Consider the following 24,345-nt stretch of genomic DNA (forward strand, 5'->3'; position numbering starts at 1 on the left):
GAGGTTGCCAAGCGTGGGTGCCAAACGAGCACAGTACTTAACAGGCGCCGGGTCCGAACATGATGGCAGGCACACGAGCCGACGTCTCAAATAGACTCCAACCACCCCGAAATTCAGCCACCAAGCCACCCCACCCGAGCATGAGCCTCGACAAACACCATCAACAGGAGGGGCAGGGCGAGGGCGTTGCCGCTGAAAAATCGAGTGTGTGTTCACCACTCACAGACAGAGAGAGAGAGAGAGAGATGTTGTGAAAACAACAAAAGTGTGTGACAATGTTGTCTTTGTTGTGTCTGGTGTTGTTAATTGGAGAGCACAGTTATCGCAGTGGTCTCAGGAGTTGTTGCGGTAAATTCTGGTGTGAAGGTTGTTCAAAGTGAGAAGGCTCGTGTAGTTGATGTAGAGAGTATCAAACGTTCTGTTGTTACTTGAGGTCAAACAAGGCGCGCTGGCGCTGGCTGGTGCGCGGTTAACGGCTGCCAGGAATGAGACGCCGACGAAGAATGGCGGCAGCTCGGAAAATTGGCATGGGTTGAGATGTCTTCCTCGCTTTTTGGGACACAAGTGCCAATAAAGGGGTGGTGGCAGAATGGAGCTCTGTGGCTGGCAAGAATATTATTATGAACATACGAGCAGAGCCCATGGAGGGCCACGAGCCGCGCAATGGTCGTCAAGAGTAATGCTATCAAACGGCGAATCAAGCAAGCACAGGCCAATACTCAATGGCACGCGCATGAAGCGCCGCGGGAAGGGCGTGGAGCACCGTTTCCTGTAGCACACCAGAGCCATCAGACAACGGCAACCCCCCAAACACACGAAGAGCACATGGGCATCGATACTAACCTTGTCAGTGTGGGCCACGGCAACGGCGGGATACAAGGCCTCCAGCATGCGCTCCTGTGTACGGCCGGCCCATCGAATCGAAGAAACGCGTCAAGGCTTCACAGGGATGCCAGGGATTCGTAAGGAGAGCTCCGGGTGAAGAGTAAGACCAACCTTTTGCTCCAGCTCGGGCATTGCTGCCACCAAGGAAGCAAGGGTTGTGGCTGGGTATGGAGCATGTCCGTGCTGCGAACTGTGTCCAATGGTGCGAGCAAGCGCGGTCTTTTCGGACGGGGTACTACCATACTTGAGCACAATGTCATGCACATCATGCTCAAAGAGTCGAGGCGAATAGGGCGAGCGACAGTAGGCTTCGAGCTGGGCCCGGCGCGTAGCAAAGTTGGGTGCACCTGCCATCCACTGAAATAGCTCTGCTGGACTCGTGGCAGGTTGCGATGCCACGGCTGAATACGCCGGTGGTGCCATGGCCGTGGCATCAGGTTCGAGTCCCTGCTCGTCCAGTCGCGCAGTTTGGGGTGCTGCAGACTTGGTTGCATTCCCCTCATTCTCCATTGGGAATGGCTTGGGATCCCCGCTCGAGACGAACAGGCTCCCATCCAAGAGTGCCATGAGAAATTTATAAAGCGCCGCCATGATGTCGAACACACACGTCGAACGCGCGACCCGTGACGAATGCCAATACTGGAGCACTTGATAACGATAATAAAAAAAATGGCCCTGTGCTCTGTCATGCGACAGTCCCACGCAACCACGACTTGTCCAACCAAGACCCACACGAGTCCAGCAGGTTTTGATTTCCACAACCAGCAACAAACACCACGCAACCAGTAGAGTACTTGTCAAAGTGCCACCAGGTAAACAGCCAGCCAGCCAGCCAGCCATCAAAGCCATCAACGCGCGTCAATGGGACACGAGCAACTTCATCTCTCCTTCTCCTCTTTCTGGCATCATGTCAGATCTTTTTGAATGTCAGACTTATTTTGTCTGACAAGGGTCACAAGCAGTGCAGTTTTCGTTGTCTGCACCACGAGGCCATTGGTCGTTCGCTGACTTGCGTGTGTGTGCGTGTGTGTGTGTGTGTGTGTGTGTGTGGCTGGTCGCACATCGCAGACGCGCTCGGCTCGGGGCGGTGTTTGTTTGACCTTGGCTCTTGCCAGGCATCATGGCCAAGCAAAAAGCAAAGAAGAATGTACAGTCCTATCTCGGCAAGTCTGGGCCAGACTTTCAGAAGAAGAAGACCAAGGTTGGGCGCAAGGCCATCGCTGAAAACGCCACCAACACCTCTTTCGCCACAAGGAGCATCAACCTCCGGACCCAGCTCCAGCGGGATGATGATGAGCTTGTCAATGAGCGCGGACAGGGCCTCAAGGTCAGTTGATCTTTTGCCAGTTGATCCAGATTGACCCCCCTCTGCTTTTCATCTCTGTCCCGCTGGTTTCCGCTTGCTGGCGTCTTCCCTCATCTCAAATCTCCTTGGCTCGCTTGGAAACAAAAACGATGCGACCAATGATTGCTGTGCTAGGATCTGAGTGCCAAGTGTAGCCACCACAATGCACATACAAGGGCCGACAGCTTGCAAGGTTTTGTTCAACTCATCGAGCTACACCCGGCCGTGGTGGAACAGCCTTCTTCGGTCCTCCGCATCCTCGAAGCCACGCTGCGTCTGGTCAACGATGACCACGCGCCTGTCCGGCGTGCCCTCGCCCAGCTACTGCACCTGCTAGCCCATCAAGTGCCGCGCGCCCTATTACAGCCGTTCCGAGAGCTGATCGTGGCCCAGACTGTGATTGCCATGACAAGCCTGAACCATGATGTGCGCTACGATGCACTCGATACGGTGGCGCTTTGGCTCGAATTTCTCGACTTGAGCCCTGAGGCTCGGCGCCAATTGGCCAACCAGCTGCTCCTCATGATCTCTTCCGAAACACAATCCAGCTCTGGCCAGGTAGGACCCCTCCCTCCCCGTCTACTTTATAGCTGGACAAAAGGCCCTCACTCTCCATGGCGGCTTTCAATTCCACAAAAATATGACTCATGCTACCCTCTGTGCGCTCCTCCAGTTGACGCGCGCTATCGGCACAGCTCCCAATAGTCGACTTGCCAAGCAAAAAACGCGTATCCGCGTCCTTGGCTTGGTGCAACAGGCACTTCAGCTTGACGCCAGTCCATCTGTCACCACACCACCCAGTCAGGCCCGGCAGCCTACGGCTGCTGGTCAACGACTTGGCCTTGGCGGCAGCTTTGTGCGCAAAGCTGCAGAGATTCTGACCGTCTCCAATGGTTCGGCACCGACAGACCACGCAGTTGACCCCTCTCTCCTGGCCGTGCTTGATGGCACGTGGCGAGAACTGGTGGGCGATGGCGAGCTTGATGCCGACTCGGACTTGTCATCCCTCCAAGCTATGATCATTCTTGTGGTATGCAAGTCGTTGGGAATTGTGCACCGACTATTGCCGACCCGTCCCCACCTGTCTCAGGTGTGTGTGTCTTTGCTCTAGAGCATTATTCGGGTCGTGGCCAAGGACACGCGCCTCAAAACTGCAGAGGAGACTGACATGCTACACTCCCTATGTGCCGAGCTACTGCACCATCTGCCGATGGCGCCTCTCGCCATTGTCGAGGTGCGCTTGCCAGCCTGTCAGTGTGCATGCCTGCCCCGCGCGCTGAGCTTACCCATTGGCGCGTTGTACAGGGCACTGTGGCTCCTGCAAGCCAGACCGCCCTTCTTGACATCAACCTCGGCCTTATGGAGCTGGCCGCCGCCTTTCCAGGCGATGACTTTTACTTGGTGGCGAATCAAGGCGCTCACGTGCTGCTCACTCAATTGTTGGAAGCCGCCGCCACTGTCCCGCGCGTGCTTGAGGTACGCGCACGACACGTATCACCCCACGCGCTGCGTATGACGTTCTCACAATCATCCCACGACAATGCAATGCGCATGACTGTAGCTCCTGACGGCGCGGATCGAGCGCCTGGGCATCCGCTTCAAGCAACTCATGACGGTGGGTGCTCGTCTTGCAAATACATAACATATGTGGGCTTTAAGGTTCTTCAGTGGACCGCTGTCAAGATACAAGAGCCTCTGTCGACCCCTTCTCATCTGCTCTACCCGACCTGGCGCGCCTGATTCGGGATGGATGACACAGGACACTCGGGATGGCGCGCTGCTGCGTGCTTATATCGCCTTTAGCCAGCAGCTGGAGCCGGGCTCCGCCATTTCGCTCTTTGTGGATGGCCAACTTACCGGTAAGCCCCCCTTGCTGGTTGGACGGTTGTGGATGATGCTTTTGCAACACCGCTCGTGTCTCGGCTCGCCAAGGTTGAGTGCAAGCTTACGTTGGGTTCGACTCGATCCAGAGTGGCTCTTGAGCGTGGAACTGGATACAGCAACCGCACAGATGGTCGCCAGTCTCTGGCTTGTGGAGTTGCCAAAGCGACTATGGCAGGTTTGTGAACAGCACGCGACATCGAGCTCCCATCTCGAGTTGAACAGTCTTTGTGCTTGGCTAATTTCTGGCTAAAATACGTAGATGGGAGCCAAACACCTGGACGCAACCGGCCAGCTGCTAAACATGCTTATTTTAGTTCTTCAGCGTCTTGATGTGAGTATCAACGCCAACATGGAGCCCTGAGCCACGCTGCGTTAAAGCCGCGCCTCACCTTGCCGTGCGCCCACCTTTGACAGACTGGGGAGGAAGCGGCTGCAACAGCCCTGACACGTCTCGCCGGGCGATACGCTGCTTACTTTTGCGCGGCACGGCGTGGCTCCCATGTCCTTGGACCATTTCGCAAGGTTGGTTCTGTTTGCAGCCGCATCGGCAAGTCTGTCGAAGCCCGCAGAATGTTGAGACGTCACGCCGTCTCGTTGTCCTGTTTGGATAGTTACCCGCAAACCTACAGCATCAGGCCATGGATCTCGTGCTGCATTTGCTACCGTTTGATGCGAAACTGTTGGCAGAGGTGGAACGAGCCATTCTTGCCTTGAACCAGGCCAATTTGTCGCTCAAGTACATCGAAATACTGATGCAGAGTAGGCTTGTGACCGCTGCTTGCTTCTCTCGTGACACCATTGGCCGCTACGTGTATGTTGTTTGCTCATTTGGCGTGCCTCCTGTGTACCCCAACGCCAAGGCACCCTGCCGCAAGACGTGGTGTTGCAGCACGTGGTAGATGTGTTATCTGGGAGCTCTGCAGACCTGGCGCCTGCTTCTGGGCTCGTCTTCCCCGTGCATCAGCTCAAAGGAAATGGCATGTACGTGCTTGAGCACGTGGAGCCGAGCATGAGCGCAAACACGTCCTTGGATGTGGGGCTTCACCTTGATCTTTGCCAGGTATGTGGCCTGGTGTTTCAAGCTAGCCCTAAGCGCCCTTGTGGGACCAGAACGCCAACGCCTTATTACGCACACGCACGACTTGCGGTGTACCTCACCACAACCTTCCGCATACCTTCGCTTGAGTATACAGGAGATTTGGCTACGGTGCCGAGCAGCCATATCGGCCATGGATCTGTTCACGGCCCTGTCAGCGTGCCACACGGTGCATGCTACTGTGGCCCTGGCTTCGTTGCTGTCCATTTGGCCTCATGAAGCCTCGTGCAGGCTCGGTAGCTTGTTGGTGGCTCTGACGCAGTAAGCTGGCTGTCCCCGTGTTTGTTTGTTTGTTTGTTTTTTTTTTTTTTTTTTTTTTTGTTTGTTTTTTTAAATGCCATTTCAACTCCACTAGATGCCGGCAGCCGGTGGATGCACTGAGTCCACTGTGGCAAGCTTGGGCCGTTCATGTGAGCCAGGCTCAGTGGGAGCAGCTGTTAACGACGGCCGAGCCTCTGGTGCCATCGGGTTAGTGTGCTGGTGCCTCTGCACTAATGCAACATCATGCTTTACCCACGCAGCTTATTGCTTTACTTTGTTCCTTTCTTCTTAGGGGAGGTGGCCATGCTTATCTTGGCATTGTCACGCGCGCTGTTTGAGGCTCAGCGATATGACCTCTGCGAGGTGCTTTGTGCGCTCATCCAGCGTCCCGATTGGCGAACCGTGCTTACTGATGTACGTACGCAACTGAAAACAACATGCGGCTCAACGTGGCCCTTCTCGCCCGCATGATAGCCTGCCATTTCACTTCACCCTCACCTTACCCGTGTCTTTGCCCCGCCAGTCTATGCATGCTCAAGTGAGTGACCTTCAACGAGCAGTTGCCGTCTAAGGCCCCTTTAGCAATTGATCGCATCCTTGTTGTTGTCAGACTTTTTGGAGTTCCCGCCAAAATGAGTGAGGGGTTTGTCGACAAAAACACGACACACCAAAACACACACACACACACACACACACAAACGATGATTCGGCGTGGTCGGCGCACAGGTTGAATCGACACGGCTGCTAACGGCTGTCAATGACGGCTTGGCAGCGTGCTAATCGGGGCAGGGAAAGGCATCGAGGCCATGGCACGGGCCAGGTTCCAACACACCGCGTGGTTGCAAGACTATCTGGATGCACAGCCGCAGCGGCTCGCTCTTCCAGTCTACAGGGCGGCTGATGGCCCATCATCCGCACTCAGCCGATTGAAGATGCTTCAAGCCGGCGCCCAAGCCACATCGTGTTTCACAAATTCCCCCAAACAACCCATGGCCTCAATGAGTGACCCTGCTGCCAATATCAGCCCGGAATCTGCCTGTCTCGATGCTCTCGAGGCAGCCTTGGAGCTGTGGTGTGCGACCGAGGATGCTGATGTGGATGCCGCACGCGAGACCAGTCACGACGACGTCTTTGTTGAACCACTCCATCTCTATGTGATAGCACCTCAGCTCAAATCTGTTTTTGTAGCACAACCACTACCCGAGCCCTTGTGGCCCCAGTTGTCACGCGAGCATCCACAACATGTCGGAATGCTCACACCTCCAGCATCACTCACGGCTACGCCTGCAGCGGTGGATGAAACGAATAGTCTGTTGCCGTCATGCCATGCAGCGAGCACATTGGCAGGCGCCAGTATTTACCTGGCATCCCCTAGCATGCCCTCAGTAGAGGCGCTGGATCTGCCCCTGAGTCCCATATCGAGGCCCGTACATGTCGACATTGATGTACTTTGTGCACATTTGGACGTTGAAGCGGCCGAACGACCGGCCTTGCCAGCCATGGCACCAAACCAGCCAGTGGTGCCACCATCGCCGCCTTCACCGCTGCCACCTGCGGTCTTGGCCTTGGATTCGGACAGTGCGATTTTGGCTGCCTTTATCGATGAGCCATTGTTGCCCGATGCGACCTTGTCCGACGCTCGGACCCAGTTGCTGCAGAATTTGCCTCAGTTACCAGTGGAGACACCGCCATTGACAGCCATCGGCGGGGAGCTTTTCAGTCGAGGTCAACGGCAGCTGAACCGTGCTGCCCCGGCTGATATTACGGCCCGGCACTGGCGCCAATACTTGATTGAGGAGCCCGAGATCAACGGAACTCTGGGACATACAGCTGCCTGGCAGCATCGCTGTCGTTGGTTGCAAAATCTCGGTGTCACATATCGTGGAGGGGCTCTGCGCGTCCTCAGCTCTTTGTCATGGAACCCTGTACTGGTGTTGCAAACCATGCACCAGAGTGTTGTTGCGCCATCAAGCACACTTCCAGCCGACTTGATGCATGACTCTGCATGCTTGCTGTATTTGCCTTCGGCCCGACTACCCACGGTGAATCACGAGCCAGTCCTACCCACGCTTCTGAACGTCGTGCCATCACCCATCCTTGTCAGTGACGAGAGTGATCAAGGTGTCGTGACGGGTGAGGCCAGGCTTACCAACTCACAGCTTCAGGGTGGCCTTGAGTTACACGCCGGCAACTCGGACCTGGGTGGACAGGAGATATGGTTGCCGTGTCGCCAGGGCCTTTCGGATGCTCTAGTTTTTGCACTTGAAACGTAAGTCCTCTGCGATCGAGCCATGATGACCCCACATGGCCTGACGCTTTGCAGTTGGCCAGTTGACGGCGATTTGTTTGGGGGTTAGGAAGCAAATCACATGTGTGATGTGCGCCGAAGAGCAGTTCCCGCTAGACGTTGTGGTGGACGAACAGGTCGGCATTGTGCTTTTACCTGATTTATCGCCAGATGGCCGGACGCTGTCTGCGCGCGTGCTTCGGGCTGCCGCACTATGCACACGCATTGTCGTTATCGTCGTGAACCGTGAATGGTGTGTAAAGGTGACCTGCAGCGGTCGGTTGCTGCTTCCTCATGAATTGACGCCCTTCAGTCGCTCGTGTGCTCACCCAATTCTTTGCAACAGGCCTCCCGCTGCTGCTGTTCGACGAAGCCAGGCCCTCCTCTTGGCAATGGCTGACGGTCGTGAACTGGAATTGTTACTACGTTGTGCGGCAGATGTGCATGCGGCTGCAGACTTGATAGAACGAGAGTTGGCGCTGGCAGCGCGCGAGTCTCCATACACGCAGGATGCCTGGTGCAAGCGTGACTGGCTAGCCGAGGTAGGGATGCCGAGTGTCAAGCTGGCCAGCCCTGAACGGCACTCATTTCATCCTTTTATGCTCCACCGTGCAAACCTTCCGTCCACTACAGTGTCACGAGTCTCCCCAGTGGCAGTGGCTGATGGCATCTGGGTGCTTCAACCCCATGGCCGCCGGTACCCTGTTGTTGGCCCTGACACTACGCCAGCTGCTTGAGGCAGTGGCGGTGAAAGACTTTGAGGGTGTCTTGCAGTCCGCGCCCGGCGTTCCCTTGGCTAGCCTGAAGGTACGGCTGCTTGCCCCCTGCCCTGACTTTTCCACACCAAGGGCTTTTTATGCTGCCATTCGCCGGTCGCCTGGCCTCGTCTCATCTCGAGAAACAACACTCCATGCTGTGTGATCCGTGTGTCGCCGTGCATGTCCAGGCGTGGGCCCGTATAGTGAACAGCCGACAGGGTACGACGGCGGCTGTAACTACGACCGAGCAGCGGCCAGAAGGCGAAGAGACCCCTCAAAAACGCTCAAAAGGAGGCAAACTAATCCAGGTGGCTGGTCTGCCTCGCGTTGCTCGGTCCCTGCACACACCCCCGCACGATGGCCTGACATTCGCCCTGCCCCGTGGGTCTCGACAGGGCCAAACTCGGTGCGTAGGCACAATAATGTCCCGCTAGATACTGGATAAATGCGCGCTCATGCCAATGTGTTTGTACCAGGTTGCAATTCCAAGGCCGTCCGCCCAATCTGCCCACCAAGTCTTGGATCGCCTAACCTAGAACAGACAGAACTGCTTGATCCTCAAGTCAATTTTTAGACGAAAAAGTTTCTGTTCCTCTTTTTTGTGTGTGTGTCGTGGAGTGTTGGAATGTTCTTTTTGTTCACTCAATCCGATTCATCATTTTGTGGGAAGTTGGGAACGGTTGATGACTGCCCGCTGCCAATCTGCGGTCCCATGTCAATTGAGGCGTCAAGCACAACATTCACCCTTCTCCAAGCGCTTCATCCAAGGTCGTTGCCTCAGCCTCGAGCGCTGTGACCTCGCTATGTCAACCATGCCGTCAACTCAAACCGCGACATTCCTTTTTATTTTTCTTTTTTTTTTGGTTGTGCCGAGTAGATGATGCGTGTGCTGAGCCTGGTAGCCGTCTTGGCTCTCTGGGCAAGTACGGTGCAGGGTACGATCACTTTCAACCCTTATTCCACCCACATTACTACGCTCACTCGCAAGATTCACTTTTTCTTCACACCTTTGATGCATAGCTACTCTTCGCGATAAGGTCTACACCAAGCTCTCCGGGAATGAGGGGGTCAACAGCTGCACCCGGCTGATCAATGTCACACATGAAATTGGCTGCACCTGTATGTCCCCGCCTGACTTCTGCCCACACCAAGGCTTCACCGGCAAAAGAATACGCTTGCATCTGCCTGTGTGCTTTTCTTGCACTGCTTGAGCTGATCTGATTTGCAATGCTCCAACCCCCACCCCAGCGCCCGAAGATGGTGCCGTGGGTATCTTCTTCAAGATTGAAAGCGCGGACGAGCTGGATGACTTTCGCAGTGCCACTGAGTCAGCCTACATTGTCCTCCTTGAACAGAACATGTTTGCGCAGTACGTTTGCTCATATCGTGTTCGATGGCCATGAAACTCCAGCCAAGACGACTGTCAAAACCGCCATTGCTCACCTTTGTTGTGCCCCTACTCGACCAGGTCCGCCGTACTCCGTGAGCTGGGTCGCATGGATAAGGTCAAGGGTGCCTTCGTTTACAAAGGAGCCAGTGCGTTTGCGTTTCTTTCCCAATGCTGTTCCTCGTAGCCATGCCTCGTCTCTCCCGATGTTACTACCACATTCCATGGGCAGCGGACGGCACCTCGGCACCTCCCTTGACAAGATGTGCATGCTGCGCAGACGCTACCCGGCCAAACTCGTCCTCGACCGACTCGACACTACCAAATGCCGACTACGGTATACACATGTTTTCATCCTCCTCCTTGAACGCTTTCAGGACGCCCCTTCTTGTTCGCATCAGCCTTGACTTCTATCTCACACTGCTTGTTCATCCTTGGACCCAGGCTTGCCGATGTCTGGTCAAACAAACTGGAACCCATATGGTGGCGGCTTTGCCATGGATTCACTCGCTGACTCGGGAACAATTGGGTCGCATTGGGTTGATTTTGGGTCCAAGGCTATCTATTACCTCAGCGATAGCGATCGGGATGACGTTTTGGCGGTTGGTGTTTTTGCCCAGGCCAGGTCGACTCCCATCTATCCGTACCGCTCACCCCTCTTGAACCTTTTGTTTTCTCCTCTTTTCTTTTGTGGCGCATACCATAGCGCTATGCGGCTCTCAACGTTGCGGGCAAGGGGAAGAAGCCCAATTATCCGGTTTGGGGTGCACGTCTGAAGAACTTTATGTATGGCGTCCGTGATACTGACCTGTGTCTTCGCCGCAGTACGTGAAGTGACGCGCTATGCCTGATCTGAAAATAATAAAGACGTGTTTGCTTGGGGAGAGATGCGGACACACCTTGTGCTGTCGCTTTGTTTCAACACGCGCCTTCCCGTGGTGTTTTGTAGAGCATTGCGACCCCCTCTCGGGACAAAACGTTTGGGGTTCAACACGACTCGTTGAGTCGGATAGCGAGGTCATTTTGGCCACAGCGCAGGTATGCTCAATGAATTCTGAAAGGATTGATATGAACGACAAGGGCTCGCTGGCATTGTTCTCACACGCAGTGTGTCCTTGCAATGATTAGATGGACGCCTTTTCCTTCTTCCATGACCTTTCATACGGTGCCAATTCTGATGCTTCCGCCGGTGAGTGCCCCTGTATTGTTGTTTGTTATTCAGGCCCTTATGACTCTTTGCTTCCTGTTTTCCTTCTTGCTCTTTTTTTTTTTCTCTCATGTTGATGTGCCTTTATGTGCTCGGACATAGTCGTGTCTTTGATCGGAGCGGCCCGCTTGCTGGGCTTGGAAGAAAACTATGACGTCGTGGCCAACCTCCAGCGCAACATTATTTTCAACCTCTTCAACGGCGTATGTGTTGTACATGAGTCGTGCCACATAGGAAACACAGATACGTCTACCAACTGATGCGTGTGTGCATGCTTGATGGTGATCCAGGAATCCTTTGGCTACATTGGTTCTTCTCGTTTGGGCTTTGATCTCAGTCGAGCCCCGCACTGGCCCAGTGTGGACCAAAGTGTAAGTGCATTGACACCATCCGATTCGATGGTTTCTCATTTCCTCATGGATACTGGCGCTGTTTTTGTTGCTGTGCTGTTATGATTCTGCTGTCGCTCTCACTCATCTTTTTCCCTTTTCGTTTTGTTCGTGACATTGGAACTCATGTGTATAGTTGAGCTTCGAAAACATCAAGGGCTATCTAGAACTATCACAAGTTCTGGAGGGCGACTCCCTGCACGCTCATTCCTACAAGAGGTGTGCCGATTTTGGCTCAGCCCTTCTTAGAGACAGCCTCCGTTTACTTCCAAATTATCTTACCCACCTGTTCTTCGTTTGATGGTTCGTGGTCACAGCAACGCTGATACGGCCAACATCGTTGCCAAGTTGCAGGCTGCTGCTGCTGGTAGCAGCACGACCGTCGTCGATGACACGGCCTCTGAGCTGCCTCCTGGTTTGTGCCTGTGATCAAGCGTCTCTGGCCATGGGCTCGGTTGAGCAGAAGACACGAAGAAAAATGTTCTTGGTTGCCATCCGAAGGTTGGAGCTGGGCTAGCAACCGTTTTTTTTTTCTCACTGGGACCAACCTCGGCTTGACCCTCTGCTAGCATCGCTGCGTGGCTTCCTCAACGAATGGCGGGACACGACCAAGCAGGACGCGTTCCCGGGTGTGGTCGTGACAGCCTATGACAGCACCGGTTTTGCCAACAAGTATGATCAGTGTCAGCCAGCTGACGCGACAGGAAACGATTGGGCTTTAGCTTGCGCACAGCCTGTTTGCGTTTTCACCATTCTGACCCAGGATTGATGGCATCCCCGCAGGTACCACGGTAGCCATCTAGATGATGGCATTGCCACCTCTTCAACAAGTGATGAGACCAGAGTACGACCTTCCAACCTGATGAAGTGGCCCGTGAATGGAAAGTGCGGACATCAATTATGTCTCACCTCATGCGTGTTACTTTAGGCTCGCCTCTGCGATACGGCCGTTTTGACGGCCAAGACGCTGGTTGCCATGGCCAACAATACGGATGTGGCCAGTGTTTCGTTGCCGGTGGATTCAGCTGACAGCGCATTCTGTGACTTTGTATGTGATGCGTGACCAGGCGGTTTTGATCTTATATGCCTTATTTGTCCCGAAACCCGTACTGACCGAGCCGTGTTCTCGTCACGCGTCTGCAGCTGCAAGAAATGTTTGATTGCGTGGCTCGCAACCAGACCTGCGAGCTAGCCCGCAAGGCCATTGGCCAGAGCGGTGCCACGGCAGACATGCCTCTCTCACGCTACATTGGCGTCACCCGTAGCTCCACAGTTCTGAACCGGGTACAATAACTTTCTGCCTTGAATGCTGCAGGATGCAACCGCTCAGTGTGACTTTGTGCACGTTGTTACACAAACTACTAAAACTCGCGCTGACTGCCGAGGGTCTGCGTGATTTCTCCATTCCGTTTTTTCGCTTGTTTTATGCCTTTGCTTTTGCTCACCCGTTCTGCCTCGGCTGTATCTCTTCCAGGGCGTTTATTTTTTCTTCAATATGCTGAGTGAGGCACTGGCCAAGGACAAAAACGTGTCCCTGGGTGTCAATGCCACCTGCGCGCCAAACAATGTACGTTTCAGATGATGCCGATCGAAAGCACCCCACGATTGTCCGAACCGAAGACGAGGTTTGTCTCATGCCTCGTGAGCGTTGGCGTTCTCAACCCGAGTAGAAAGTCAACGAGTTCCAGACTGTGGATTGGACGGATGGACGATGCATGAATACCACGGCCTATGTCAGCTACATCATGTCGCCTGCCTTTGAAAGCTATTACAAGCTCAAGAGCGAGGGCTCGAACTTGACCATTCACCGCGACCCAAGGTGTGTTTTTCAATTTTCCTGCTGGTGGGATGATACCGAGGCTCAAAAATCGCTGCTCCTATCAGGTGGTCAACCTGGACCGAGTCGGTCTGGGGCGCAATCAGTGCTGACATGTTTCTCATGGAGGACCCAGCAGTTCAGGTGTGTGTTTGGGGGGTGGGGTGGGTGCGGTGTTGGAATCCAGCCCCGAATTATTTTTTCTTTTTTTTTTAGTTTGTTTGTTTGCTTGTTTTTTCATGGCTCACGGCCTGTCTTTTTTCTGGGTGCCGGTGTGGGGTCATGTCGTCCCATCCTTCAGTTGGGCACCTTGCTCGGAGGCCTGGCGTACTTTGGTGCGGCCTTTGTGGCAGTTTTTGTCTTTCTCAAGTACACGGATCATGATGGCGATGAGTAAAAGCTCTGCCCCTATCAGAACCCATCTGGCATGATGTAACCCTACTGCACAACAGCATGCGTTTCCCCCCAGCACGCGAATGCCCTGCCGTTTGCTTTGCTGTTCCTTTTCTCGCCGTCGAGGCGTGTGCTGTCATGAACGTGCATACATTTTCGTAAAAAATAGAACATCTCTCGTTTTTTATTTTTGAGGATGTGTGAGCACCCATTAAAAAAAAGATGACATTCAGACAGAAGACGAATGCAGTCAAAGGATTGCAAACCAGCAAGAGATGATGACTTTGGGAAGTTGGATCACGGTCAAGGAGCGTGTACTAAACTGCGACTTGACAACCCACTTCCGCCCGACGCTGAGCGGATCAGACGTCTGGACCGCCGTCATGCCTGAGACGCGGACCGTGACGCGCACGGCAGCGCCGGCGGCCTCACGCCCGCTGGATGCCGTGTACGACCCAAATTATTATGTATCAACAGCCACCGATCATGCACGTACTTTGCAGAGGACCCATCGCCTACCGACGGGTGCTACAACCACCATGCCGAGCGCTGAGAACATGTTTTCTGAGCTGCAGCACCACCCACGCGCAACTCAGCACGCAGGCCCTCCTCCGGCAGCTGATGTCCCGCACAATGGCCCACAAATCATGGAACGGTTCGTTAGACTTGAACGATGGTCCAGCATTGCTAGCATTGCCAGCTGTCTTTGTGAAGCTGCGAGTGAAAGGAGGACACAGGGGTGGCATCCAACTCCTCAGCTGATGTGTAATCTCACCGAGCCCGCTTCTTGCTAGGATGGCCATGGCCGCTCGCGACTACAATGCTGCGGAGCCCCAAGGCCGAGATTTGCTTCGCTTTCTGAACTCTTCGTTCTTGCCCATGCCCACTTCAGGGGGCTTCAACACTGCCCTCTTGAAGCTGGATATGCAGGCTGGGCCTGGGCTGAGTGCACCCATCGAGCTACCGCCCGGCTCGATGGTCACAGTTGCCACTCAAACTGATTACCGGTGCGTTGATCATACCCACCTTGGCCGCTGCTGCACAGTCCGACTGGCGCCGTTGGTAGCCACCGCTTGCGGCTGCCCATCGAGCCAAACTCGCGCCCCGCTCCACCTGCGCTGTGTTCTCATTTGTTGCTTGGCGTGCGCATCAGTGAGAGTGAGACGCAAACAGACCCCTACACCCCCGACTACGTGGTTCGCCCTGGCTCAGCGCCTGAGGTGCTTACGCTGGCCACATTGGCACATGGTGTTGGCCTACCAGCCGGACTCGCCGAGGTGGAAATGATCGAGCGTGCGCGTGCGAGGCGTGCGTGGGAAGCCACCCTTCCTCCTGTTGAAGATGCTTCACGTGCTATTGAGCGCTCGCGTGCTATTGAAGCCCGCGAATTGGAGGAGCTCAAGTTTCGAGAGGAGGAAATCCAACGCGTTCAGGACGAGCGCTTGCAAGTTCTGGAACAGCTCATTGTCGAGCTTGAGAGCAACAAGCAGCAGGATCGTGAGGACAAACTCAATCGGCATTATCAACAACGCCAGATTGAGCGAAATCGCATGTTGGCTCGATCCGAGCGCCAGGCCGTGAAGGACATTCGCAAACTCACCAAAGCTCGGCAGAACATCGAGGTACGTTGCCGCCGTTATTTGATGAATACTTGAGCTTCGGTCACCCCCACCCTCAACCATGGTATCGCTCCCCAGGGCAACCTCAAGCGACGAGATATCGTCGAACAGTACAGCAATCCTGCATCGGAGGAGTTTGCACCCACGCGAACACTGGGAGGGGGCGTGCACGATCAGCACGCCAACCGTTACCGGGTTGACTCAAAGCATGTCAGCTCATACCAAGGCCTGCTTGACCTGGAAGCTTCCTTGCCCAAATCCGTTACCACTCCTCGAGCACGTGCAGCCAAGGGCACCAACACCAGTGCTACCGGGCGCCGTGGGGGTATGGCATCAGCCAGCCGTCGACGCATGCAAGACACGCTTCGGCAGCTGGACGAGACAATGAGCATGGCTCGCACCGGCACGCTGCCGATCTTGCCGCCCATTCGCTGCGTTGAGCGAATTGAAAAGGCCAAGGTTTGTTTGAGGAAAAAAAAAAAAAAAAAAAGCGGCAGGGCCCACATACGTGCGCGCAGGCCCCTGCTTGTGTGCCGAGTTTTGGCGTGATGGTCATGGCGCAACAAGCCCTCATGTGTGTCCCGTGTCTTTTTGCTTTGCGCCGCTGCACTGTCTTTTTCATAATGTGCACAACCACAGCAACGGCCGCCGACGCCAGAGGTGGAAGACGAGGGTGATGAAGCTCGCGCTGCACGCCGGGCTATCGTATTGCTGCAGAGCATTCTTCGAGGACGTGCTATGCAAAATGAGATGTACGAGCAGAAGGAGCAGCGCCGTGATCTGATTGAAGAGCTGCGGTCGACCCACGCACTGCAAGCTGCGCAGCAAGCTGTCAAGGAGAAAGAGCGTGAGCAGCTCCAAGCTCGTCGTGAAGCTGATGCTCGTGAAACGCGAAGACAAGCGACCATCACTGCAGCCGTGAATGCCACTCAATCAGCGCACCTGGGCAACACCCTTGATTTCCTCAGCAAGGAGCTCGTGCGTTTGCAGGAGGAGCACCGAATTCATGCCTTTGCTGTCATGGCTGAGCGTGAGCGCCGCATGCGCGAGGCAGAAGAGGCGGGTCAACGCCAGGCGGAGGAGCACCGTCGCGCGCAAGGCGATGAGATCTTCCGGCAAATGATGCAGGTGTGTTGCGCTGCCACGAGATGGCATGTAGTGCAGAGGCTCGAGTCTTCCTCACGGCTGCGTCTCGCAAACTGAACAGGTTCACAATGGCACAGTCGACTCCTATCTTGAGTCCATCTTATTGGCGGCTCAAGAAGACGTGGCAGATGAACAAGCTCGCGAGTTTGTTCGTGAGCAAGCGCGCCGCATCGATGCTGCTGCTGCAGAGGCTCATGCATCAGGATATGATGAAACGGATCTGGGAGCCCAAGCCATTGCCTGTGAGTCCTTTATCTGCGCTGGCTGTCGCGCTGTTGTGGTCTGTGTGTGTCTACCTTTGTTTCTGCCATGCTCTTCTCATCGTCGTTTCTTGCCGCCTTGCCAGCTGAACTGGTGACTAGTTTCCTGTTGCCTGAGGTGGAGCGTGAAGCTCTGCGCGGATCATTGCAGCGAGAGCAGCGAAAGCTCTTGCAGGGTGCCCACGAGGTCTGCATAGGCCGCATGATGTGTTGGCCCTTTTTAACGAGATGTTAGCATCTGTGTGCTTGGCCAAACCTCCTCTCATGCTTTTCTTGCTCTTAACTCTGCAGGCGGTCTTTGCAAAGACTCAAGAGGTGGAAGGCCAGCGACGCTGGACAGGATCTCGGGCTGCTACTGCATCTGGCTCACGGCCGCGCACAGCTTCGGCTCAGACCCAATCCCGCCCCCACACCACTCCGGCCATTGCCGAGCATACCGGACTGGAGGAGGACAACAACTAAAAGATTCCATACTAGCTGGCTCCTGCCCCCACAACTCTTTTGCTTTGATGTGCATGTCGATGTGCGCGAGTGTTTGTTCGTGTTTGTGTTTGCTTGGTAGCTCGAGTGACACGTGTGCTGCGCCTGGTGTTGGACGTGGGCTATGCCGGACAAGATCTGGGTTGTCTGGTATGCTCAAGTTGAGTTTTGGCGGCATAGCGGCACCTGCTTTCACAAGTGTTTGGTGGTGTCACACGAAAATTCTATTCATGCAAAAATGGTGGGTTTGGTTTCTTGAGCTGTCCTAAATGCGATTCTTTTTTTTTTTTTTTTTTTCCGTACCAATCCATGGACATTGGCGGTCAGGCGGGCGCCCAGCTCAGAGGCAACTAACCGCCTTGGCAATGCTGAGGTCAGGTCTTTGACCGCATGAAGTAGAACAACAATCAGCGGGTCTAAGAAATGAGCCCTTCCATCTCTGACATGAAGCGGTCATATTCATCGTCCTTGTTCTTCTCCGCCTTGCCACTCGAGTCCTTGGCCGGCATACTGGGTTGGGGCAGAAGCTGTGCGGCCCTGATACAACGGGAATTAAGGATGGTCAGATTGTTGCCGAAAAATATTGGGCAGGAGGGCCACACAAGAGCAAGGAGAGCAAGGTTTGTGGTCAGAGCTGCAAACATACTTGACACGCTTGGCCTCGGGCGCTGCGTCGCGTCGGATGCGCACTGAAGACGGCATAAACTTGCGAAGTTCTGCTTGCTTATCCCGAACCTGGGGCTCAGCTGATAACGTCGACGCAAGTGCTAATCATTTACCCAAAGGGTGCATTGAGGTCAATAGTAGGCATGAGCGCACGGCTCACAAGAGGTGGTGGTGCAGGCATGGTCAGCTGATCATAAGGATCAAACGGATGCAGAAACGCACCGGCGCGAGCTTGATCTTTGGGATTGCTTGGCGCCTGGCGCTTTTCGGGATGTGCCTGGCTGTGACGAGCGCCGTGGCGTGGGCCACCTGGGCCGGGGCGTGGTCCGCTGTGACGTGGCGGCATTGGTCTGGACATGACACCCGGGGCCGGCATGAAACGCTGAATTGGTGGTCCATGCGGCGGAACCATGATGCCGGGGGCCGGTGGCATGGGTGGGCCATGACCCATCCCCTAAGCAAGATGTATGTGAGAGAGATGATGATATGGACCGTCGACCATGATATAAACTGAGTGGCTGACCAGTAAGTCAGCGGAAGCGCTCAGACAAGAACAACATACCAGGCCTGAAGGAGGCATAAGAGGATGCATGGGTGGCTGTAGAGGACCCGGTGCCGGTGCGTTTGGCACGATGGAAGTGGTGTTGCCAGCCGCGTTGGTCTGCGGATCCTCAGTGCCAGGCAAGGGGATATCATCTAGCGCAACATCATCGCCGTCCTCGGCAGGCAAGGGAATGTCATCCAAGTCCACGTCGTCGCCATCGTCATCCTGCACCAAATTATTTTGCAGAGCCTTGCCATTAGTTGTGGTACTCTCGCGCCCAGCGGTACCGGTTGCCTGCTTGGTTTGTGCGTCAGAAGCCTGGTTGCCTGTGTCCGGTGCAGACGATATTGCCTCGGGTGTATTTGTCTTGGAAGAGTCCACCGTTGTGCTGGCTGAAGGGCGTGTGGCTGGCGGGCCAGTGGATGGCACTTTGCCGTCGCCATTATCATCATCATCATCATCATCATCGAGCACACGGCGAGCGGGCTGGGCTTCCCGGGGCGGGGAGGGCACCCGGACGCGCCGAGCGCGAGTATCTGCACGGTCTTCGTCTTCATCCTCACTGTCACCGTGTCGGGGAGGTGGGGGTGGGGGGCGCATGCCAAACTGTACATCGGCGTCTGTGCCTGTGTAATAAAAGACGCGGCGTTTCTCGCGTCGTTCATGGAAAGACTCCTGAGTTTTATCAAGTTGGCAAATGGCACGTTGTCCAACAAGGAATGAGCCCGCTGGGCGGTCACAAAAGACGGGGGACTAGGGCGCTGAAGATGCGATGCGCACCTCCCACTGGCGAAAGTCTTCAAGCTTCTCGCTATCGTGCTCTTGCAGCCATTCAAGAATTTTGTCCAAGCTTTCTCGCAGCTTCCGGCGTCGTTCCTGCAGCATGTGACGCTCTGTCTCAACCTTGGAGATACGCTCTGCGCTCAGGAAGAAAGCGAAAACATGAGCTTTGGCATGATGCTGTTCCCGGTGGGCAGCCTGGATTCTCAAAGGTGGACGCACGCTTATCCATTGTCTCATAAATCTCTTTGAGCACTTCCTTGGGATTTTGTGCGTTCATCACCGCCACTCGTTGCTTCACTTTGTGATCTTTATTCTGTCTCCCGTCCAAGCGGTGCAGATGAGGGGCGACACGGGGCGAGCAAACGAAAACAAGATGGGCGAGGCAAATGAGCACGCTTTGACTGACCCGCTCCAGTTCTTTCTTCTTGGCCTGCTTGCGTGCCTGATCCATAGGATTCAGGAGCTTGCCGCTCTTGCTGAGCTTTGTCGAGCGCCCCATCACGGCCGGTCTCGAGTTCAAGAGACGGACCACTCAGTTGGACCTGTGGTAATCAGTCACACCCCACTCACGCCCTGGCGTGCACGTCACCCCTGCTACACAGAACACCCCAGGGATATGGCATGCACACCACCGCCTCGCCAACAGGTAAGAACACACACCGCAAAGTGCGAGACGGGCTCGGGGCTCAAGCTCGGTCCCGTCTGTCTCTCTGTGTGTTGAATGTGTGCCTTTCTGTGTCTGCAGTCAAAATTTCTAGATTTTGTCAGACTCGAGATTCCGTGAATCAGTGGCGGGTGTCGCGTCACCTCACAGTTCGCGGGGAGCGCGTTTTCGGGCTTTTTCGGCTGTCAAGCATCATGGTGGAGTATGTGACGAGGGCCAAGCAGCAGCTGGAGTCGGTCTGCCCCAGCTTCTTGCTGCGACTGGCGCCAATCCGACTGCCACCAATCCACTTTGACTTGACGAAGCAAAAGGCGCGCGAGGAGCTGGAGCAGTCGCGACAAGCCCTCATCCTCGATTCCCCGGTCAAGGCTGCGATCATGGTGAAGAAGCGCATGCGCTTGACCTTTGTCTTCCTTTTCCTGCAGCTACATGCCCGTGGTAACCAGACGTTTTGGGCCGAAATCCTTGCCACCCCCGAGCGCGAACGCGAGCTCTATTGCTTCCTTGCGTTTTCCACCGTCGAGCTGTACTGTGACCTGCTCACGCACATCCAGCCCCGGCCTCCCCACATTCACGCCCTGCTTGAGGAGATTACTGAGGTTGATCTGCTCCAAGTACGTTTTGCTCGGAACAGCCTCGCTTTGCTTAGCCCAGACCTTTTTCGCCTCCCTCTCACGTTGCCACTGCCTTACGCTGGCAGTCGTTCCATCAACTGTACGAGCCCATGATAACTGAAGTTCGACAGCAAAGAGCTGAACGCGAGCCCAATTTCATGCCCAACGAGACGCAGTGTGCGCGGGTGGCTGCTGCTGCAGCTCCGACCTGTGGCGCTCCGACCTGGCTCCCATACCTGGCCGGAGCCACGCTGGTGGCCGGTGTGGCCTGGCTTGTCTGGCGCCGGCGCCACCTGGCTTGAGCCGACCCACCTTGCCGATGCGCATGCTTGTACAGCACACAATGGCGTGCCTTTTGTATCTGCTGAGCCACAAACCGCTCACACTTGCGGCTTTAAACGACTCGACACCCACCATCACCATTCGTTCGTACTTGACATGTGAACTCGTTGGTTTTGTCATTTCTCCTGTTGCGGTTTCGGTTTCTTATTTGCTTGTGAACGCGACAAATCATAGTAATACTTCATTGAAACCAGAGTCAAAGATGCATATCCCACGGGATATCCATGACACACACGGCGCAACATCTGCACCCACATACACAAACTTGCCCAAGAACACACCACATGAACAATATCAGACGCGACCAGCGGAAGCATCGACGCCAAGGCCGCCCAAATAGCGTTGGGGAAAAAAGGATTGCTTTAAAAAGGACTCAGGCTGGCCTCATACATGAGCAGCTTTGAGAAGAGCTTCAACATCTCGCGGCGGTCGGCATTGTGCAATGCTACGGCAAAGGCGGGCGAACGGAGGGTGGCATGTTAAATGTGTGCGCAAGTTGCAGATGGTAGTGGCTTGAGCGTGATGGGGCTGCGATACGCTTGGCATACCAGCTGGGTCGAGCGGGGCGACGTATTCCTCGCCCGTGCCCTCCTCGTCCACGGGAATGCCAAGTTTCCTATCATGCATGGGATATCAAAAACCAGACACGAGACGTGTGAGTGCTGGCCACCAGTCGCAATGAATCTGCCTGCTGCGGTGTTTTCCGAGGCAAGCAACAGACCGCATATACTTGATGACAATGTTCCAGTTGTCAATCTCTTGTGGAAAGGCTCGAGGATTCTTGTGGAAGTGAGGTGGTTTGATGCCGGTCTCCTTACTCACTGACTCGAGTGCTTTGATCACTGTGCAACGAGATGCGGGTAACATTGAGAGCTAGCATGCACGTTGTGGGTGGCCGTCGCCTGTGCGCTGCTCTGTTTCCAGAGAAAACGAGGGGAAAAAAACTTACCTGCCACACCGTTCTTCAGAGAGTCGGTAAGATCAGACACGGGGGACATGCCCACCTGCTCCAAGTGGTCGTTGATCCATACGAGATACATCTGTCAACAGAAGGGAGAGCATGAAGGGGCAGGGTCAGCCGAGCTGGACCGCAAGCTGCGCACGAGCCACGCGTTCGATGTGAACTGGAGGCAAAAGTGGGGTAGAGCGAGCGGACAGACCTTCTCCTCGGCAAGTGCAGCTTCAGAAAGCATTTTCATGTGCTCATCAGCGCGATCAGCGGCGGCGTTTTGCAAGTCGGCAGGCTTCTTGGTCTCTTCCTCTTTGATTTTGATGTCAACTTGCTGAATCTGATCGTCACGATCAAACCACTCCTTGACGCGAGGAATGTTGCGAAACTGGTCGGTAGGATCAAATAGCAAGGTGAGCAACGGGCGGTGGCGACCCAGACCGTCTCGTTCTTGCAGCCACATATACCAGTTGACGGAACTTACGCCCTCACGCTCCTGCACGTTGATGCCTTGCTGGACAGCTGCTGATGGTGCAGCGCTAGGTGCAGGCGGGTTGACCATCCGGCCATCTGGAGACAAGTACCATGTGGGTTGGGGTTGGAAATGAGACGTCATCGAGCTTCGAGCTCAGGCAGGGGGCTGGGGGCAGGCTGAGGGTCGCATACCTGGATTCATCAGTGGACTGGCAGCATAGGGGCCTTCCACACCCACCGGAATCTGCCAAGCCCGTCGCAATGAAGTGCCGCGCCATGACAGAATAAGGATGGGGGACGTGGTGTGGGCAAGAGGTCGATACGATAAGAAACGAGGTGGAAAGGCGCAAAGTTATTGAAGGAACACAAAGTTCGGAACTGACCACAGAAGCGGGGCTACTGGCAGCAGGTGCAGTTGTGCTCATGCGGGCCATGCCTGCGGTGATGCCACCGGCCGTGGGCAGAGAGGCGTTCCAATGGTTTTGATATTGTTGCAACTCGCTGGCTGAGACCGTGCTGGCACAGAAGCGAACAAGGACGGTGGGCAGGCGGTCATCTGGGTTGCGGTAAAATTGAACCAGCTCATCCAATGAGCCAAATCCAGGGCCGTCATCAATGCGGTACAGGCCTGTCTTGCGCTATGCAGGTGGGTGAGCCAGGGGTGAGGCGAGTTGGAGAAGATGTGATTCGACCTAAAGGCGTGAGCGATGAAACTTGTACCGAGATTTTAAAGTGCTGAAGTTTGCCTTGAGCCACGACTGAAAGGGCATAGTCTCCTGGTGTGCGTGCGCTCTCGCGCACCAGGAACAGTCCCTCAGAGAAACTATCAGTATACCGACCATGAAAATGGCAAGTCAGGCCTTGAGGCGTCGGAGCCAGATGCGCAGCACCACGCGGGACATCAAAAGCTGAACAAGCATACCCATTGCTGCGCACAAGAGCATCGACCTCTTCGCGGCTAATCTTGCCGTGCATGTATGGGGGTTTGTCTGGCATGCGAGCAAGCATACAGGACGGCAGCAGTGAGATGTGCACTTGCGATGCGCTGGCACGTCGGCATGCACGAGCGTGCGCGGACTGAGACGGTTGTATGTACCAGAGACAGTCGTCATGGCTTCCTCATCCGTGACATTCTGGTACATGGCTTGATTCTGAACCACGGGAGCCGTCATGCTGCTGGTTCTTGAGGGGATTGCAGCCCTGGAGTCGAGCCGCGCCAAGGAAGAAAGGTGTAATGGGAAGGGGGCGGGGACAAAGCACCCGAGCTGCAGATAAACTCAATGCAGACCGAGGCTTGAACGAGAGCCTGCTTGTCAACAAGACTTGTTTGTATTTTATGCCCTTTTGATGTTCTCAGGAGCCGCCGCGCAAGAGCTGCAACAGGTCCAGTGGTGGTCACCGTCGTCCCGCCGCTGCCGTTGATGTTCCGAGTGTGCGCCGTGTGTGAGAGAATGAGAGAGAGAGAGAGAAAACAAACAAAATAAAGACAGACATTTGGTAATGGAATGATGAATGCTGACATTCGGCGACGTACCAAGTGTGATGACGCCGAAGCAGTTGTCAGAATTTTTAAGGTGGTGACAATTGTTGTTTAGAACTTCTGTATTCCAATGTCATCGAGAACAGCTGTGACGTCTCTAACATCTGGTCATCGCGTCATCGGTCATCGGGGCATTGGTGCTGGTGCGCAAGGTTGTTTGCACAGCGACCAGGTGAAGAGGAGTAAATGGGTGTTGATCTGAACTGCGCGATGCAAAAGTATTTTCAGGGTATTGTGTGGCGACCTGCGGACAAGGTTTTACGCACGCCAACTTGAATTGTTTTCGGATTCGCGCTTGCTGGCAGAAACAATGATTTTTGTAGAACCGATGAACGCGCGTCCCCTCTGCTGCTGCTGCGTCTTGTCACCGCACGTTTGCTGGTGTTGGCATGACAGTTTGGATGGCCAATCAAGATTTTAAAGCGTGATGAGCACGCCTTTCTTGCGTTGTGTGTGAGGGCGCCCAATGGAGCTCTGAACTTGGTCGGCGCCTGCCAGCGACCGTGAGACTGAATTGGCCTCGACCGGTCTCGACCAGCTCGGCGTTCTCTGAAAT

The 24,345-nt window shown here is 54.9% G+C and overlaps 6 protein-coding genes across 6 annotated transcripts; 3 read left to right on the top strand and 3 right to left on the bottom strand.

Annotated features, from left to right (window-relative positions):
• Positions 1-333: 333 nt before the first annotated feature.
• MONBRDRAFT_27559 (uncharacterized protein) lies at positions 334-1,476 on the bottom strand (the record flags this gene model as incomplete). The annotated part of the gene is made up of 3 exons (XM_001748035.1): positions 334-597; positions 844-897; positions 997-1,476. 3 exons carry the CDS (start codon positions 1,474-1,476, stop codon positions 334-336), a joined length of 798 nt encoding a protein of 265 aa, XP_001748087.1.
• Positions 1,477-2,005: 529 nt separating this feature from the next.
• On the top strand, positions 2,006-4,835 carry MONBRDRAFT_38094 (uncharacterized protein; the record flags this gene model as incomplete). The annotated part of the gene is made up of 11 exons (XM_001747957.1): positions 2,006-2,212; positions 2,366-2,788; positions 2,904-3,260; positions 3,342-3,464; positions 3,536-3,706; positions 3,792-3,845; positions 3,990-4,089; positions 4,201-4,289; positions 4,374-4,445; positions 4,529-4,636; positions 4,726-4,835. Coding segments are annotated over 11 exons (1,812 nt in total), but the record flags the coding sequence as incomplete, so codon positions are not given.
• A 276-nt stretch (positions 4,836-5,111) lies between these two features.
• Positions 5,112-17,454, top strand: MONBRDRAFT_33486 (uncharacterized protein). The gene is made up of 36 exons (XM_001747958.1): positions 5,112-5,174; positions 5,308-5,471; positions 5,566-5,678; positions 5,764-5,885; positions 5,946-6,009; positions 6,633-7,740; positions 7,829-8,034; positions 8,215-8,300; positions 8,392-8,565; positions 9,394-9,439; positions 9,537-9,635; positions 9,765-9,885; positions 9,985-10,052; positions 10,348-10,505; positions 10,610-10,727; positions 10,853-10,941; positions 11,032-11,092; positions 11,213-11,313; positions 11,401-11,481; positions 11,636-11,718; positions 11,817-11,914; positions 12,069-12,171; positions 12,283-12,343; positions 12,428-12,547; positions 12,643-12,783; positions 12,974-13,066; positions 13,170-13,318; positions 13,384-13,459; positions 14,212-14,363; positions 14,503-14,715; positions 14,862-15,330; positions 15,406-15,786; positions 16,045-16,455; positions 16,535-16,715; positions 16,820-16,920; positions 17,025-17,454. Exons 1-36 carry the CDS (start codon positions 5,124-5,126, stop codon positions 17,193-17,195), a joined length of 6,033 nt encoding a protein of 2,010 aa, XP_001748010.1. The 5' UTR covers positions 5,112-5,123; the 3' UTR covers positions 17,196-17,454.
• Positions 17,455-17,629: 175 nt separating this feature from the next.
• Positions 17,630-19,657, bottom strand: MONBRDRAFT_27561 (uncharacterized protein; the record flags this gene model as incomplete). The annotated part of the gene is made up of 6 exons (XM_001748036.1): positions 17,630-17,750; positions 17,860-17,980; positions 18,102-18,333; positions 18,442-19,098; positions 19,204-19,340; positions 19,426-19,657. The coding sequence occupies 6 exons, from the start codon at positions 19,655-19,657 to the stop codon at positions 17,630-17,632; spliced, it is 1,500 nt and encodes a 499-aa protein (XP_001748088.1).
• Positions 19,658-19,827: 170 nt separating this feature from the next.
• MONBRDRAFT_10244 (uncharacterized protein) lies at positions 19,828-20,786 on the top strand (the record flags this gene model as incomplete). Its single annotated transcript, XM_001747959.1, has 3 exons — positions 19,828-19,852; positions 19,952-20,484; positions 20,571-20,786. The coding sequence occupies 3 exons, from the start codon at positions 19,828-19,830 to the stop codon at positions 20,784-20,786; spliced, it is 774 nt and encodes a 257-aa protein (XP_001748011.1).
• A 172-nt stretch (positions 20,787-20,958) lies between these two features.
• On the bottom strand, positions 20,959-23,701 carry MONBRDRAFT_33487 (uncharacterized protein). The gene is made up of 11 exons (XM_001748037.1): positions 23,346-23,701; positions 23,172-23,238; positions 22,970-23,072; positions 22,633-22,887; positions 22,442-22,493; positions 22,260-22,345; positions 21,987-22,163; positions 21,776-21,866; positions 21,548-21,668; positions 21,375-21,442; positions 20,959-21,271 (listed from the first exon to the last, which is right to left on the bottom strand). The coding sequence occupies exons 1-11, from the start codon at positions 23,419-23,421 to the stop codon at positions 21,189-21,191; spliced, it is 1,179 nt and encodes a 392-aa protein (XP_001748089.1). The 5' UTR covers positions 23,422-23,701; the 3' UTR covers positions 20,959-21,188.
• Positions 23,702-24,345: the final 644 nt, after the last annotated feature.

The sequence above is a fragment of the Monosiga brevicollis genome, genomic scaffold (assembly GCF_000002865.3).
Source record: "Monosiga brevicollis MX1 MONBRscaffold_20 genomic scaffold, whole genome shotgun sequence".
Taxonomy (NCBI): Eukaryota; class Choanoflagellata; order Craspedida; family Salpingoecidae; genus Monosiga; species Monosiga brevicollis.